The sequence below is a fragment of the Cervus elaphus genome, chromosome 6 (genome assembly GCF_910594005.1).
Source record: "Cervus elaphus chromosome 6, mCerEla1.1, whole genome shotgun sequence".
NCBI classification, from domain to species: domain Eukaryota; kingdom Metazoa; phylum Chordata; class Mammalia; order Artiodactyla; family Cervidae; genus Cervus; species Cervus elaphus.
This window is the reverse complement of record NC_057820.1, coordinates 29183240-29200571: the sequence shown is the minus strand read 5'-3', so window position 1 is coordinate 29200571 and position 17332 is coordinate 29183240. Positions and strand designations below refer to the sequence as shown.

The following is a 17332-nucleotide window of genomic DNA, read 5'->3' as shown; positions in this document are numbered from 1 at the left end:
AGAAGTGCGTTCTTTTAAATCAACTGTTGTTGGTTATGAATGACTGAGTATAGTCTAGAGTGAAGACTGAGTGAAGAAAGTCATTTAAATTTTTTTCAGGAATAAATATAATCCTATTTTCACAAACCTTTTAGTAAAAGAAGACAGATTTTTAGGATTTTAGAATTTGTTGAATTTTGTGATATTTATGGAGCCTAACAGAGCACATTTTAAGGGAACTTGTTTCATAATAAGGAACATTTATAAATATAAATTTGGCATCTCCAACTTTGAGGTTTTATTTTAACATACTGCTGTGCTGAGAATATTGGATCAATCTGCTTAAGTTGGAAATGTATCATTTCTTACTCATATATGATGTTCCTCAATAAGATAGACACTTCTTTACGAAGCATCATGCACAATTTGTAACAGTGGGATTAAAGCAACTGATAGTTACTGCATGAAGACTATATAATAATTTCATCTTTCCTGAATGTTAAGGTGACGTGTTCATCTGCACCAGAAACATATTCCAGTTTGGGCAGGGTTGTCTGTTGGAATGATCCAATTAGGATGTGTTGGTAAGAAAACAATAAGTGTGTATTCAGTTACAAAGTAAGGGCACTGCGCTGTTTACTTGCCTCCAGGGTATATTAGTCATTCCTTTTCCCTGGAAGAAACTTTAACTTTAGATAATTTGCTTCATTTTATGTATAAGTTTTGAATGAAACCTGTTTGATTGAAGTTTGTTTTTTTTGTTTTACCAAATTCCATTTAGCAGAAACCTATTTGGTGGTTTTTTTCATGTGAATGACCTCTGTCAACTCTATTTTCTTGGTGGTCAGAAAATGATGGTCATTTGAGCAGCTGTGAAGATCCCAAACAATGCTAAATTCTAAAAAATATTTTGTATTTAGCTTGAAATCATTTTGAAATAGCTTTGGTTTGAATAAGATAAAATTAAGCATTGTACGAAATTCAAATACTACAGAAACACTGCATAGAAGATCGTTTTGCCCTTAAATCCATGACTCAGGAGTAACCATTATTAACCTGTTCATGAATATCTTTCTGTGTGTCTTGCAATGCTTGTGTAAACAGATCACTGTACAGGATTTTCTGTAAATGAGATCATATATGCGATCATCTATGTAACTAGCATTTCAAGAAAATCTTTCTACCTCAATGTGGGTCTTGTACACAGTATTTTTAATGGCTGCATTTCTTTATACACATGGTGTACGTGCTGTGATTTGCTTAATAAATTCTCTTTTAGTGGACTTTTAGTTTTTTTTCAGCCTTTTAATTTGTAAACAGTCTTGGTGCTAAACTCCACTTTCCTTCTTTGTCATTACCTCTTTAGCTAAATTTTTAACAGAATGTGATGGCAGTATATACTTATTTTATTTTTGATATTGATTTCAGATTACACTCCACAAAGGTATACTGATTTAAACTTCTACCAGTAACGGACAAGAGAGCTGGCTTGCTCACTTTCTTGCAAAAACAGGATTTGTCTCATATTCTCATTTTTGTCATTCTGTGGCTTAAAAATGACGGCTCATTTTTATTCCATTTACATTTCTTTGATTTTTACTGAGAGGTAACATCCTTGCATACTTATTGCTTACTTGTGTGTCTTTATATTTGTACACTTGGGATATTTCTCTTTGGGGCATTCTTTTTTTCTCATTGACTTATAAGAACTCTTTGTATAATAAGGAGATTTTCCCCTTGCTTGTTAGAAGTATCACAAATATATTTTTCCTAGATCTGCTATATGTCTTTTAATCTTATTTATGATTTTTTTTGCTGTAAAGACCTCAATTCTTATGTAGTCAAAATCTTCAGGGTTTTGTAGTTTCTTATATTCATGATATATTTAGAGCAGTTTTCCCACCCCAAGGTTAGAAAAATATTTACCCACATATCTTAGTTCTTTTATGTTTTCATTTACATTTTTCATCCATCTGGACTTAATTTTTGTGTAAGGTTATACTGGTATTTGATGTTTGGACACTTCAGAGGATCTAGATACATATTCACAGCTCTTCAAACAAAACAATATTGTAAAGCCTCCCTTTCTTGCTATCCATTCTATTGGACTTGGAACTGAAGCTCTTTAGTAGAGATTTTGGCTCATACTTTTCTTCAAGCAGAGAGATAATTTGTTTTTCAAGTCTTGCCTCCTTTTTTCTGTTCCTACTGGGCAGTGTAAACAGAAATCCTGTTTATGACGACAGAGCAATTTTAGGCAGAGATGGTGCACTAAGGATTTGGCAGCTGTGATCTGTCAGGAGAGAAATCACTGATTTATAGTCTGTAGCTACACAGGTGAAGTAAAAAATGAGGGTTGTATATCCAGTCTTCCTTCCTAGTGTAGATGAATGGTCTGTGTAACTGCTGGTTATTAACCATGCTAGCAGGTAGTTCTTGTTTTGATAGAAGAAGGAAGATTGCCTGAATGGGTGCACCTCAAATTTGGACCATATAAAAATCAGTTGGGGAACTTTGAAAACCTATGGATTCCTGGGACCTGATCTTTGGAGATCCTGATTTAGTTGTTCAAAGTGAAGATGTGTCTAGTCGCTCAGTCGTGTCTGACTCTTTTTGCAACCCCATGCAAAAGCCCGTCAGGCTCTGTCCATGGGATTCTCCAGGCAAGAATACTGGAGTGGGTTGCCATTCCTTCTCCTTCTCCAGGGGATCTTTCCCACATGTGTCTCCTGCACTCATGAACTGACAGGCAGATTCTTTACCGCAAAGCCACCCGGGAAGCCCAAAGTGGAAATAAAAATTCAGTATTTCTTTTCCCTAAAAATCAAAAAACAAAACAAACAAAAACAACCCTCCCAGATATTTTTCATGTGACTCAAATTTGATTTAGGTACTTACTTGCATCATCTCATCACTTATTTTTTATCTTGTGGCTTTATGTTGGGGATCTGATATCAAACTCCTGCAGTTAATTCAGGTTTGTTTGCTTATTTCCAATGGCCATGTTTAAAAGTCATTAGGCTGCATCGTTTTTCTTGGTTAAATTTCAAATTCAAATGCTAGAGAAGTTTAATTTTATTGATCAACATTCTACACAGTTTCAATAGATTACAACCAACACAGGCTGAAATTTCTTTTTATGGTTAGTAGACATTTTTTTTAAAGTCTTGAAATCTAACAATAATGTTGGTGAATATTTTAGCATTTATTGCCCCCCTAAATATTCTTTTCTCGTTTTATTTGGTTGATAATTGTCAAAGAGACAGAAAATCTTTTGTTTTTTAAGGCAGTTTGGGGTTAATTATTAATCCAAGTAATACATTTCTTAATAAAAAGGACATAAAACAACAAAGGTCATTCTTTAGTGTTATATGAAGATATTAAATGTACTAAATTGCAATAAAGTCAAAGTTGACAGCATAAATGTTGAATGTTTTGTCCGTGAATGCATTTGCTTTGTGTTAGCCATGACAGGTGTGATGGCCTTGACTTATCACAAGTAGCTCACAGACAAAAAGCTGGTGCTACCAATTGTAGTTGGATTTTTTTCCTAAAGAATCTTGCTCCTATGGTGAGATTTCTTCCTTTTTTTCGTGTTCTTATCACTTTTTAAACGCTTATTTATTTGTAATTAGAGGATAATTGCTTTACGGTATTGTGTTGGTTTCTGCCATACATCAACATGAATCAGCCATAGGTATACATATGTCCCCTCCCTCTTGAACCTCCCTCCCTCAAATTTCTTTTATGCTTGATCTTTCTGAGACTTCAGTTGACTTTCTTGGCCCTTCTATAAAACAAGGACCATCTTGGGTTTAACGTTATACCCTCATGTGAGCAGAAAAATGTTCACAAATTGTTTTACACATGGATTTTGACTTCATTGCTATAAAGGGAAATAAACCATTTTGTTTTATTATGGTTGATTCCGTATGTTTGATACCACAAGGAATGAAAAGCAACAAAATCAGTGGCTGTAACATTGCCGTCTAAGGCTTCTGTGGATTCCAGGTGGCGCTAGTGGTAAAGAAACCACTTGCCAATGTAGGAGACACAGATTGCTGAGTTTGATCCCTGGGAAGATGCCCTGGAGTAGGTCTTGACAACTCACTCCAGTACTCTTGCCTGTAAAATTCCATGGACGGAGGAACCTGGAGGGCTACAGTGCCTGGGATCGCAGAGTTGGACGTGACTGAACAGCACACCTGAATCCTGGGAAACAATGAGAATCTAGAGGCTTTTGGCCCCTTTTTGTCTGAGGACTAATCTTCATGTTTTCCTGTCACTCCTATTGACTGTCACGCTCCATCTCCTTCCTCTGTTGAAGGAGAGAGAAGTAATTGAGGCAGGCTGGGAAGAAGGAGACGGGAAGCAGGAAGAAAAGAAAACCAGCATCTTACCGTCTCTCTACTTTATTCTTAGCTTTTTATATGGTATTATCATATTCAGTCCAAGTAATTATCCTGTGAAGTAGCTGTTGATTTTACAGAGGAGAGAATTAGGATTTAGAGAAGTTCATAACTAGTGGACCTGAGATGAAACTGCAATATCCCTGACTCCAAGACTTGCTCTTGTGCTGAGCCACCTGGAGGAGACCTTGGACGAGGCCTAGTTCAGCCTCTTCATCTCTTATCTGAGTAGATTCATTATGTATACATTGTTGTTGTTGAGTCACCGCGTTGTGTCCAGCTCTTTGCGACCCCACAGACTGTAGCATGACAGGCCTCTCTGTCCCTGAAGTTTACCCAAGTTCGTGTCCATTGATTCGGTGATGCCATCTGGCCATCTCATCCCCTGATACCCTCTTCCCCTTCTGCCCTCCATCTTTCCCAGCCTCAGGGACTGATGTATATGTTACTGTTCATCAAAAACACATCTATCAATGACTGTGATAAACACATTCTAATCTGATGTTCAGGTTATAAGGCACAGAGAGGTTAAGTAACTTGTTTAAGTCATTACAGAGTAAATGGTATACAGTCTGGATGTCAACTTGAGGTGATCTGACTCCAGAGTCTGTTTTTATGCTGTACAGTATGTGCACTAGCCTCGATGTTTTCCTCCTACATGAAGAAACTGAAATTGACAGAGGTTAAGTGACATTCCCCGGAGAAGGCAATGGCACCCCACTCCAGTGTTCTTGCCTGGAGAATCCCAGGGATTGGGGAGCCTGATGGGCTGCCGTCTATGGGGTCGCACAGAGTCGGACACGACTGAAGTGACTTAGCAGCAGCAAGTGACGTTCCCAAGGCCATCAGCTGTTTGGTGGCAGAACAGAGTCCAGTCTCTGGGTTTTCCGAGGGCAAGTTGTTAGCTCCTTCTGTTGTGTGGTGGGTATCATCTGATCAGAAATGGAATAAAATAACTGAATCGAAATGGAGCTGAAGTGCTTTGCTGCGCCTGATCCTGCCCCCCTCAGAGTTCAGCCATGCACATTACATTCTCATGAATTGCTAGGGAGTGTGTTCCTCTGTGGGGAATCAGATGTAGAAGTGTTTTTATGAGCCATAGCTATTAAAAATGCACACATCCACACATTATTTCCTTTTTATATTCATGAACACTGACTATAATAAATCAAAAAAAGGCTTTTTTGATAGTTCACTTTACAAATTGCTTTAAATTCTAGTTAAAGTTATTCATTGCATGAGATTATTTTTTAAAATTTCTGTATTGTCAAGACCAACATGTCAAAATGTGGTGAAAATAGTTCTTTTCTCAGAAACACTGGAAACACCTCTGAGTTTAAGCAAGTTTCCAGTGTAATGTGTATAATAAATCATCTGTCTCTGTTTTAAAATTGTCAGCAACAGAATGGAAACTGTAACACTTAGCAAAGGATCAAGTACTGAAATAAAAATAATCTTACCATTTTAACAATCACATGACTTTCCATAAATCAAAGCTGTTTTCGGGAAGAGATTAGTTGTTATCTTTATTGGATGAGCAATCATGGCTGTTGGCCTTTGATAAGTGGGACCTAGGGTGTGATTTGGGCGTCTTCTTAGATTCCTTTAGTGTTTCCTGGGTACCTGGAGAGCATGTGGGGAATGGTGTGTAGCATGATGGGGGGAAGAGAAATACAGATGACGCTGGAGACCTTGCTCTTGCCCCTCACAGAGGTTAATAGCTACATGAAATCAAATTTGTTGTTGTTATTTAGTTACTGAGTCACGTTTAACTCTTTTACAACCCTATGGACTGTAGCCCGCCGGGCTCCTCTGTCCATGGGATTTTCCTGGCAAGAATACTGGAGTCGGTGGCCATTTCCTCCTCCAGAGGATCTTCCAGACCCAGAGATCAAACCCGCATCTCCCACATTGGCAGGCAGATTCTTTACTGCTAAGCCACCTGGGAAGCCCATCAAGTCAAACAGAGTATTCTTAATCTCATATCCCTCCTTTTTTCACTGTGTTCTCTCTTACCCCCAGGCTGTGCGCTTTAGTTTGATCCTGCAGTAGTGGTGAGAAATAGTCACTCATCCATACTTGAGAGAGAATGATGCATGGACACTTGGCCTGTCACCTGTGCCCAGAGCATGGCTTGTCCTGCCGTGAGGAGCCTTCCAGCCCCTGCCCTTTGATGTCACACACACGAAAATAAGGCACACGCACACAAAAAGATAAATGACAAAGACATAAAAAGCCCAGTGTCAATGCACAGGAGGTAAAAACAAGTGCAAGTCTGAGAAAATCCCAGCCGCATGCATACCTTTTCCCTTTCCAAGGATGCAGCAGTAGTTGGGCAGGTAACCATACGCCAACGACTTGTGCCACAGTGACCATGGGTTTGTGCATATCATTTAACCCCCCGAAACTCAATATCTTCAGGGCTAGGAGATCAAGACTGATACTATTTAGTGGGCACTGGGGAACCTTTTTCTCTCTTCTTTGCATAAATGCAGCCTGGTTCTACTGGCTTTGTTTATCATTCTGCTTGCTGCTCCCCTAGGAAGAGTGAACTGGAAGCAGTGATTATGTGTGCAAAGACTGTAAATAACAAGATGGTACCCTTCGGCCATGCAGTAAGAGTTTATGTAAATGGGGTCCTCTTGAAACACTCACCTGCCAGACTTCAGACCTAAACATCTTGGGCAAAAGCAGGTGTGCTGAGGTATTTAGAATGTCTGGACACTGTGTCAGGAGCTAGTCTTTTTACTTGTCAACTCTTGCTTTTTTATGCCATCTCCACCCCAACCTCATTATTACTTAGTGCTGTGCTAAAGGATTTTTGTGTTTTCCCAGTTGAATCCTACCCTTTACAAGAGAAGGATGTACTATTGTTAATGTCATCCTGAAGAGAGTATTACTAGCTCTAAAGCCACACAAAAAAGTATTTCAAGTAATCATCTTAATAAGAGTCTTCTGGGATGGCTTTTTAGTTGGGATAGCACTTAAAGTTCTGTAAATCAATTTTAAAAGACCAATTTCTTTATAATAATTACATTATATGTATACATTATATGATTATATGATATTATATATGTGTGTATGTATATATGTATATTTATAATCATTTGTTCTTATGCTAAGGGGCAATAATGGTTGATTCTCAGAGATACATCTATGGGGCAATGTGGCTACAAAGATTTAGTTACTCATGTCTCCACATGTTTATTACTTCTAGAGAGAAAGTAATTTGAGGCTCTTGTGTATATTTACACTGGACAATGAATATGCAGTAGAATATTTTTTGGAATTGATGTCTTAGAGACTGCAGGATAGAAGGCAGATCATTTTCTTCTATTCTCTTTGCTCTCCTTTCCTCTTAAAAAGCTTTCCTCTGTAGAAAATAGCTATTGTGCATAAAATGTAGCTAGTTATAAGTACCTGCTATGTGCGAAGTGAAATTCAGCTAAAACATTGAAAGTACCCACAGAGAGAACAACTCCAGAAGTACTAAATCACTTCTAGACACTTGGTGGGATTGTATAGTGTGATTTTATGTATGGAAGCATCAATGAATATTTTTTTAAAGAGTATTGGAGTCACCCTTTGCCTTCTGTAGTCAACTGCTAGTCATTACAGTCATTATAGTACTTAGGAGCAGTTCAACCCTTGGAATAGGCAGGAATGGCTAAATCATATGTGTGTGAAGTAGAAGGTGGTATCCATATTGGTAAAAATCAATATTCTTTATATTTGTTTGATGTGTTTGGGACAGCCCTCAAAATAGCATGCTCATGTGCTTTAGTTCCGCTGGTGACGTCACACCTGAAAGAAAGAAGGCGTGTTTCTATTAACACCTCTGTTTTCTTCCTATTAGGGCGTGTTGGAGAGCTTCCTGGGCACCGCTGTCTCCGGAGCCATCTTTTGCCTCTTTGCTGGTCAACCACTGACTATTTTGAGCAGCACGGGACCTGTTCTCGTTTTTGAGAGGCTTCTATTTAATTTCAGCAAGTATGTATATAGATATCAAGTTATAAATTAGAGTTGTTGAGTTGTAGAACATTCACAGTCTAGACAGAACACAGAACAGTGAATTGAAAGTTCCTCAGTCGTATCCGACTGTCTGCAACCCCATGGACTATAGACCACCAGGCTTCTCTGTCCGTGGGATTCTCCAGGCGAGGATACTGGAGTGGGTTGCCACGTCCTTCTCCAGAGGATCTGTGTGACCCAGGGGTCAAACCCAGGTCTCCTGCATTGCCTGTGGATTTACTGTCTGCGCCACCGGGGAAGCCCACACAGAATAGTAGTTAAGTGGAATTTGGAACTTGTAGCATCTGGAGATTGAGAGGCCCTCAGAGATTAAGCCACCCAGCAGGTGCTAACATTTGATTCAGTGGAGGTCCCTCTGTCGCATAACCTCTCCTCCGCCCCCATTTTACTCTGCCTCATTGTCCTGCTTTGCACCCCGGTGGACCCCAGCACGCAGGCTCCTCTGCCCTCTGGCTTCCTGTTGGGTTTGGCTAAAGCAGAGCCTCAGGAGCTCGGGGAGGCAGAGAGGTCAGGGGGTGTCTGCTTCCCCCGCCCCGCTCAGCCACTGCTCTCCCGGGCAGCCTGGCAGCGGCTTGTTCCATCCGGTGGCTCCTCCACCCTGGCTCTGCCCTCACCAGCCTCTGGTGACTCTTCTTTCCTTGGCCTTTCTAAGCTGGAGGGACGGGGGCGGGCAGAAATGGCTTCCTGACATCTCTAGTCACCGAGAACCTTGCCATTGCTGTTACTCATTCCTCTGTAAATAGTTCACATTGTGAAAGTTTTTCCTCAGAATCCCATCTAAGGTTGCCTTCTGTTTCCTGCTATGATCCTGACTGACACTAGAGAAGTGAAGTGACTTGTTCAAGGTGACATAGCTTGTCTATGAAAGAGGCTGGGTGCTCCCGTGGTCCATTGCTCCTATCCGCTCCTGTGTTCTTAACTAATGGTAGAGTTCCAGAATCAGCTGAGCAACAGCTGACATTTATTGAGTGCTTGGCCATGTTCCAAGTATTGTCCTAAATGCACTACACGTACTGCCTCATTTATTTCTTGCAGCAGTCCTGTGAAGTAGGGACTGTATCCTGTTTTATCAATGAGAAAGCAGGCACAGAGTGGGTAATAAATTGCTGAAGCTTGCATCAGCCAGTAGTTATTGGCAGGGCGGGGATTTGAATCCCTGCTTTGTGACTGCAGAGCCTAAGCCTCTTGTGGAATCACTAGATATTACTAATGGGCTTGGCAGTTGTGGTACCAGTATTTTCTTTTAGAAATTGATGGATCATTTTAAGATGTGGAAAATTGAATTAACCAAATTGTCTAAATAGCCTCATTAGTGCACAAATGGCTTCAAAATCAAATTGGGAATTCCAGCTTCTTTCTAATGAACTTGATACCTCTGAGAGAGAACTGCCTTTACTGGCAGATCTCAGTCCACAGATAGATTGTAGAACTTCATGTGGCTTGCTAGCATTCCTTGTTGGAATTTCCATATACCTCTACCGTTACACAGTTTTAGGATTTTAATGTGAGAAATGTTATTACCCACTTAATGCCTCGTAGACTTAAGGACTCAAATAGTAGGCTTTGCAATTGTGTGGGGACTTCCCTGGTGTTCCAGTGGTTAAGAATCTGCCTGCCAATGCAGGGCACATGAGTTGAATCCATAGTCTAGGAAGACCCCACATGCCTTGGAGCGACTAAGCCCATGAACCACAACTAATTGCATGTGCCTGGAGCCTGGGCTCCCCAACTAGAGAAGGCGAAGACACAGTGCAGTCATAAATAACCAATAAATGGATAAATAAAACCTTAAAAAATAAACTTAGAGGAGTAACAATTATTAAAAGAAAAAAAAGAAAGAAACCAGGTATGCTGTCAAAAGTGATCACGAGAGAGGAGGGAATGAGAATTTGAAACTAGCGTTTTGAAAACTGGGTTAAGGGGAAAAATTGAAGGTCTTCCAAGCATTTAAAGCTTCAAATTTTAAGTAGTGTTATGTTCTCTGTAGATCGTTACCCCAAATTCCTCCATTACAATTCTCAGGAGACCACTGGAAAAAATTCTGCCCCTGTCAGTTTATAGAAAGAGTCAAACAGTTTTTATATGTTTAAGAAAACATCGTGTGAGACAAGAAAGCCTTTGTGGGAAGATTAAACAAGCATGTACTATAAACAGGGACAGATGTGCAACCTTTGCAGTGCAACCTTTGTAGAAAGATTTATTGTATACAATGTGATCAGAGCCTTAATCTACAGAAAATGTGTGCACCCTGGTTTGCTTTAGGTAATTGTAGGATCGAGATTATTTCCTTTTGCTGAACAAGTTCCTTTCTCATTTTCCCTTCTGTTTCATCAAAATTGGAAACTTAAACATAGTTTCAAGTGATTTATTTGAAAATAGTTGTAAAGCAACAAAAAGCATTTGAGAAACTGTGCTTTAAATCCATCACCGAGTAACATATGACACTTACGTGGCAAACCTTATTCTTTTATTCACAATGCTATATCATTTCCTTATATATGGTAATAGCAGTGCTGACATGTCTAGATACAGAGTATTTGTACAGACCACTGTTTCCCAAAGTGTGTTTTGATCATTTACTAGTTCCATTAGATTCTCAATGATAAAAGAAAAATCTGTGACTCCAGTAATTCTAGGAAGTGCTGTACATTATTTATTATATCCTCCTATTGATAATTCACTTTACCCTTCAGTTTGCTAAGGGCTCTGCTAAGTCCTTCAGTAAAGAAAGTGTTTTACTATCTTTTGCCCAGGTTTTCCCCATCATATTTTACCTTCTTTATTTTTTTGAGAAACAGATAAACCCTTGTTTTGTGAGTTTAGTGGACTCAAACAGTCACTCCAAATAATCCACAGATTTATCTCTGACTTGGAATACAGGATTTAATATTTGCCTTATCAACTGGAGAACCATAAAAAGGCATGTAAATGATATGCTGTCACTCTTTAAAATTAGTAACAAAATGAAAGAACAGCTCATAACTTTCCAAAACACACATAGTTTTGTTTCTGCAGTTCTGCAGTCTCTTTTGAGCTATTTTTACACACTGTATTTCAACAATGGGCTTCCCTCCTGGCTCAGTGGTAAAGAACCTGCCTGCCAATGCAGGAGGCATGGGTTTGATCCTTAAGTCAGGAAGATTCCCTGGAGAAGGAAAAGGCAACCCATTTCAGTATTCTTGCCTGGGAAATCCCATGGACAGAGGAGCCTGGTGCTACCATCCATTGAGTTGGAAAAGAGTTGGGCATGATTTAGCAAATAAACAACAATCCCAGTGATAGAGAATTGGATTCCTTTTCCTTTTCTTCTGGGAGAAATCTGAAGGGAGTTTAAGCAGTGTGGCCTAAGTCGTATAGAAACTTCATGATTAAAGTTGGATTTTATCCTGCTTGGCATTGGGTTATTTATTAATTTGTTTCTTATATTATTTGAGCAGTTTACTTGTAGGCCTTCAAATTATTATCATCTTCTTATTAAGTACTGGGGTTTGTTCATTCAGTTTCGGGAGTTTATATTTGTCAGTGACTGATTTCTGAAACATGCTTCGAAGGTTAGTTCTTCGGTTTTCTTGTACCCTTGGGTTTATGCTGCTCAAAACTATCTTGTAAATCTCTAGAAACGTTGAGTATTATCAAAAAAATGTACACTGATTTTGTCCTTCTAACTCACCATAGTTTCTTTGGTCTCTACTGTCATTTCCTTTCTATAGCTTATAACTTTTTATAATTTAATTGCTATTTAAACTTGGCACCAAGGGGCCTGATAGTCTTATTGGACATTAACATTGCCTTTTATTGTAGTCATTACTGGTGATCAGCTTGTTTAAGGTTTCTCATCTTTTATTCCTCTTTCTTCTTGCTGCTGTAAACATATCACTTTCCTAATGGAGTGATTGGTATTAGTGAATTTATTTGGGTTATTCTTATAGACACACTCTGGGAGTATTTAAGTATTTTAGAAGAGCTGTTTTGGGTATCCTGTTTAGGTCCTAAGATTCAAGTTTATACATTTTTCCCTTTTGTACTCAAACTGATAGTGTTCCTGACCATTAGCTGATGACTAGATTTTTTCTTATCCTTTCCTGTAAACATCAGTTCTGTAAACAAACATTAGCATTCTTAGAACACATTAAGATTGTTCTAACTTTAATCTTGTTAGGAAAGCAAAACTAGGTAATTGTTTAAAACTTTATTTTAAGGAAAATGTCTGTTGACTCAGAAGTAATAAAACTGTTTCTAGGTTCTGACTCATTGTGTGATAATGTAAATCATAGTGTAAATTCCTAGAATTTAGCTTTTTCTAGAGTCTACTTATCTCAGAAAGACATGATAGGATTAAATACTGAGGTTCCAGTCATGAAGGGAACTGTGAAAGGAATGCCAAAGATGTCTTTAGAAAGATTTTGGGAAATCTGTAGAAGATAACTTTCTACCCAAGTGTTACTAATCTCCTGCTTTGGTAATGTATTCCAATGTGTGTGATTTGATAAGAAGGAAATAAAGGATAGTGACTCTAAGGCCCACTCTACCACGTGCTGGGGCTTCCCTGGTAGCTCAGATGGTAAAGAATCCGCCTGCAATGCAGGAGACCCAAAGTTAATTCCTGGGTCAGGGAGATCCCCTGGAGCAGGAAATGGCAACTCATTGTAGTATTCTTGCCTGGAGAATTCCATGGACAGAGTGGCCTGATGGGCTATAGTCCATGGGGTCGCAGAGTCAGACATGATGAGCAACTAACACACACATGCCACACACTGAATATAAATTGAACAGGAAGAACCATGCTGTAATTTTTAAAGGACCTGTCCAGTAGCACAGAGAATTGGTTTCTGGTCCAGCTGTGCCATTAAAGCCTTGACATTGGATAAATGGCTTAGTTTCCGTTGGCCTTGATATCTTCATCCATAAAGTGAGGCACATATGACCACTTGGTGATTAATCAGGATTCTCCAGAGAAACAGAACCAATACGATATGTATATTCATCTATAAGAGATTTATCCTAACTAATTGGCTCACACAGTTCTAGAGGCTGGCAAGTCCAAAACCTGCAAGGTGGCCTAGCAACCTGAAGACCCAGGAGAACTTATGTTCCAGTTCCAAGGCCTTCTGCTGGAGAACTAGGCAGAGCCTATGTTATCGATCAAGTCCAAAGGCAGCCTGTCTGCTGGAGAGTCTTCTCTTGCTTGAGGGAAGCTGACCTTTTTGTTCTTTTCAGTTGAAGAATTGACTGGATGCAGCACACTCTCATTATGGAAGGCAATCTGCTTTACTCAGGTCTACCAATTTAAATGTTAACCTTAACCAAACCATCCTTAAACACCCAGAATAATGTATGACCCAGTACCTGAGTACCTCATGGCCTAGTCCAGTTGACATACGAAATCAAGCAACTTTTAATTCTAATATTCACTAAAAGTTTTGGTGTCATCACTTGGTTACCTGTGATAGCTCATAATCCAGTGTCAGTAACTTTCTGTCAAGTTGTAGCCTGCAGGTATGGCTTTATTGGAAACTTTTTATGTACCAGACATTGTGTTAGGAAGAGAATTTGAATTTTTATTCTAAGACAGTGCAAAGCCACCAAAAGACTTTAAACTAGGACATTTGATTTACATTTGAAAAGGTTATTTTGGCTGTGATGTAGAAAACAGCTTTGAGCAGGGGAAGCATGGATATTGGTAAGGAGGTTCTTACAAGAATCAGGGAAAGGCTTCTTGGTGGCCTAGACTAGGCTGTTGGTAGTGGACATGTTGACACAATGTCTTTGGGGAAGCATTAAAATATGTGGCTGTCAGTTATCAGAAACTCATTGTCTAAAAGGAAAGCCATAGAGCTTTAAGCATGCATGATCCTTGATTTATTTTTTCTCATACAAGAAATATGATTACCAATATCTGTTCTTTTCATTGCAAATGATGATTAAAAAAAACTATTTTAATGCACTGTCCACATAATTGTAAAATAATCAGTGTGAAGTGGTAAAATTTAGGAAATGGTTTTCCTAAATATGAATCTTGAACTCACTTGTAAGAAGTGAAAAGGATATAGAAAGGATATAGAAAAATGGCCTTCTTAAATGGAGGCATCCTATTCTTTTTCAAAATATGGTATGATTTGTTTATTTTTACTTTTCATTGGAGGACAGTTGCTTTACAGTGTTGCGTTGGTTTCTGCTGTACAACAGAGGGAATTATCGTAATTATATATTTTATATATATCTCCTCTCCCTCTTGAGCTCCCTCCCTGCTCCCATCCCACTCCTCTAGGTCATCACAGAGACCCAGGCTGGGTTCCCTGTGTATATAGAAGCTTCCAACTAGTTATCTATTTTATACCTGATCGTGTATACATGTCAGTATTACTTTCTCAATTTGTCCTACCCTCTTCTTCCCCAGCTGTGTCCTAAGTCCATTCTCTACTTCTGCATCTCCATTCCTTCCCTGCAAATAGGTTTATTAGTACTATTTTTCTAGATTCCCCATTTAGCCATTAATATGTGATATTTGCTTTTCTCTTTCTGATTTACATTACTCTGTATAACAGGCTCTAGGTTTGTCCACCTCGCTATAGCTGACTCATATCCATCTGATCCCATTTCCCTGTATTGGTGACACTCCGTTCACAAGGGGCATTGTATGCAGTTCACGCAAAATCTCCTTGAGTACTTTTTTGTCTTCCTGACCTGACCGTCCCTGGTCTATCTCAAAAGTTCCTGCTTATCCTTAAATACTTTTAGTTTTTTCTGCAACATTATCTATCCCCACCACCCTCGCTGAGCCCAGATTAGTTCCACTTCTGTGACTGTGGGAACTTTAGGTATCACTTAGTATTTTGCAGTGTGATTATGTTTATCAGTTTGTCTTTCTCAGTAGACTTTGATGACTTGGGGAAGAGAAAATACTTTCTTAGTGTCTTCCTTAACCAGAAAGCTCACAGAGCATTTACTGAACATGTGCTGGGTACCAGTGTTATGCTTTCAAACTGTTTATTTTGTAAATTCTACATAGGGATCATCTTTTTTGAATGAGAAGATTGAGTGAGGGGCTAGAGAAAGATATTTCATGCAGACAGAAATGACCAGAAAGCGGGGTTCACAGTATTCATATCGGACAAAATAGACTTTAAAACAAAGACCATAAAGAATGATAAAGGACACTCTCTAATGATAAAAGAATCAATACAAGAAGAAAATTAGTCATTTACATTCAAATGGTACGACTACTTCTATTGTGCTTTTCTCAAACACCTGAAATTATTTCTTAGGCTAATATCACTAGGTCAAATCCTAAAGATAATACTTTCTGGATAAAATTAAGAATGATCTTTATATCTAATATCTATAAGTGATCTTATATTTTTACCAATCACTCTACAGTCATTTGGTAGTTTTGTATTGCAGTTTGTGTTCCATGGAGGAGGAGTCTAAATACCTTTTTTTTTCTTCTTTCCAGGGACCATAATTTTGACTATTTGGAGTTTCGCCTTTGGATTGGCCTCTGGTCGGCCTTTCTGTGTCTCATTTTAGTAGCTACCGATGCCAGCTTCCTGGTTCAGTACTTCACTCGCTTCACTGAAGAGGGCTTTTCTTCTCTGATTAGCTTCATTTTTATCTATGATGCTTTCAAGAAGATGATCAAGCTAGCTGATTACTACCCCATCAACTCCAACTTCAAAGTGGGCTACAATACTCAATTTTCCTGTGTTTGTATGCCGCCCGAACCAGGTCAGAACATCATGCTTAGTGTTTATGCTTACCTTGTGTTTGGAGGAAGCTGGAGGCTCCATGCATGCAAACTTTCAACCTGGTATTATGGTCCTCAAAAAAAGGTTTTATTTTATTTTCTCTGAGAAACCATGCAGCTGGATTTATAGTCTCTTTGCCTGAGGTGTCTTAGCCATGTGACTCAACCAGGAGGTGTAACTAGGAGCTCTGGAATGTGAATATACATTCACATTAGCTCAATACTTTGAAACTAACTCAACCGACAGAATTTGCAAGGAAATTTTGTGTACCTTATTCTTGATCTTCTCTGATAGGTGAGAAATAATTTTGTGTACCTTATTCTTGATATTCTCTGTATCTCTATAACAGATAGAAGAACCAGACGAACCTAGTCCTCTGAACTTCTGTTCCTTATTTCACAATTCCTTATTTCTTTTTTTTTTCCTTATTTCTATAAGAATCTCCTTCTTAAGTAAATTCTAAGTAGGTTATTTTAAACTTACAGAATAAACAAATATTAATTCACTTTATATTTGAAACAAGAAATTAAAATGAAATTCAGACTAGAATCACCTAGTGATAAAATAGAGCTTTATAGTTCATCTGTGCTAGACAATGTAAATAAGAAAGGAAAGGGAAAGAAGGAACAAAAGAAAGAAAAGGAGAATATTATGGTCTTGGAGAAGATTTATATTCTAGAGTTAGGAAAGCTGTAAAAGTAACTTCTTAGCAAAGAATATGATTCTATAAAACCTAGCACTTTAATATCCATCTTGCTAAACCTGAGTCAGCATAAGAACTTTAACACAAAAAAAAGTGCTCAATTTGGTTTTTGGAATTTTTTTCCTGAAATTATTTTTCTTGGAATTTTTTCTTTGGAATTATAAAATTCATCATATTTTATAATATGGAAGGTATTTAGGAAAAAAGATTCACTACTGGGAAAGTTGCTTTAACATCTGCTTTAGTCAAATGAGGCTTCCCTGGTGGCTCAGATGGTCAAGAATCTGCCGGCAATGTGGGAGACCCGGGTTCAGTCCCTGGGTTGGGAAGATCCCCTGGAGGAGGGCACGGCAACCCACTCCAGTATTCTGGCCTGGAGAGTCCCCACAGACAGAGGAGTCTGGTGGGCTGCAGTCTACGGTGTCCAAAGACTGAAACACGGCTGAGTGACCAAGCACAGCACA

General features: G+C 38.8%; 1 protein-coding gene across 6 annotated transcripts in view; it reads left to right on the top strand.

The window, feature by feature from the left end:
* Positions 1-17332, top strand: part of SLC4A4 (solute carrier family 4 member 4) — a 351570-nt gene that overhangs the window by 259992 nt on the left and 74246 nt on the right. For all 6 annotated transcript variants that reach the window (XM_043906523.1, XM_043906522.1, XM_043906525.1 and 3 more), the window contains exons 13-14: positions 8245-8378; positions 15874-16145. In XM_043906523.1, coding sequence (XP_043762458.1) covers positions 8245-8378; positions 15874-16145 — 406 coding nt within the window. The remainder of the gene's footprint in view (positions 1-8244; positions 8379-15873; positions 16146-17332) is intronic.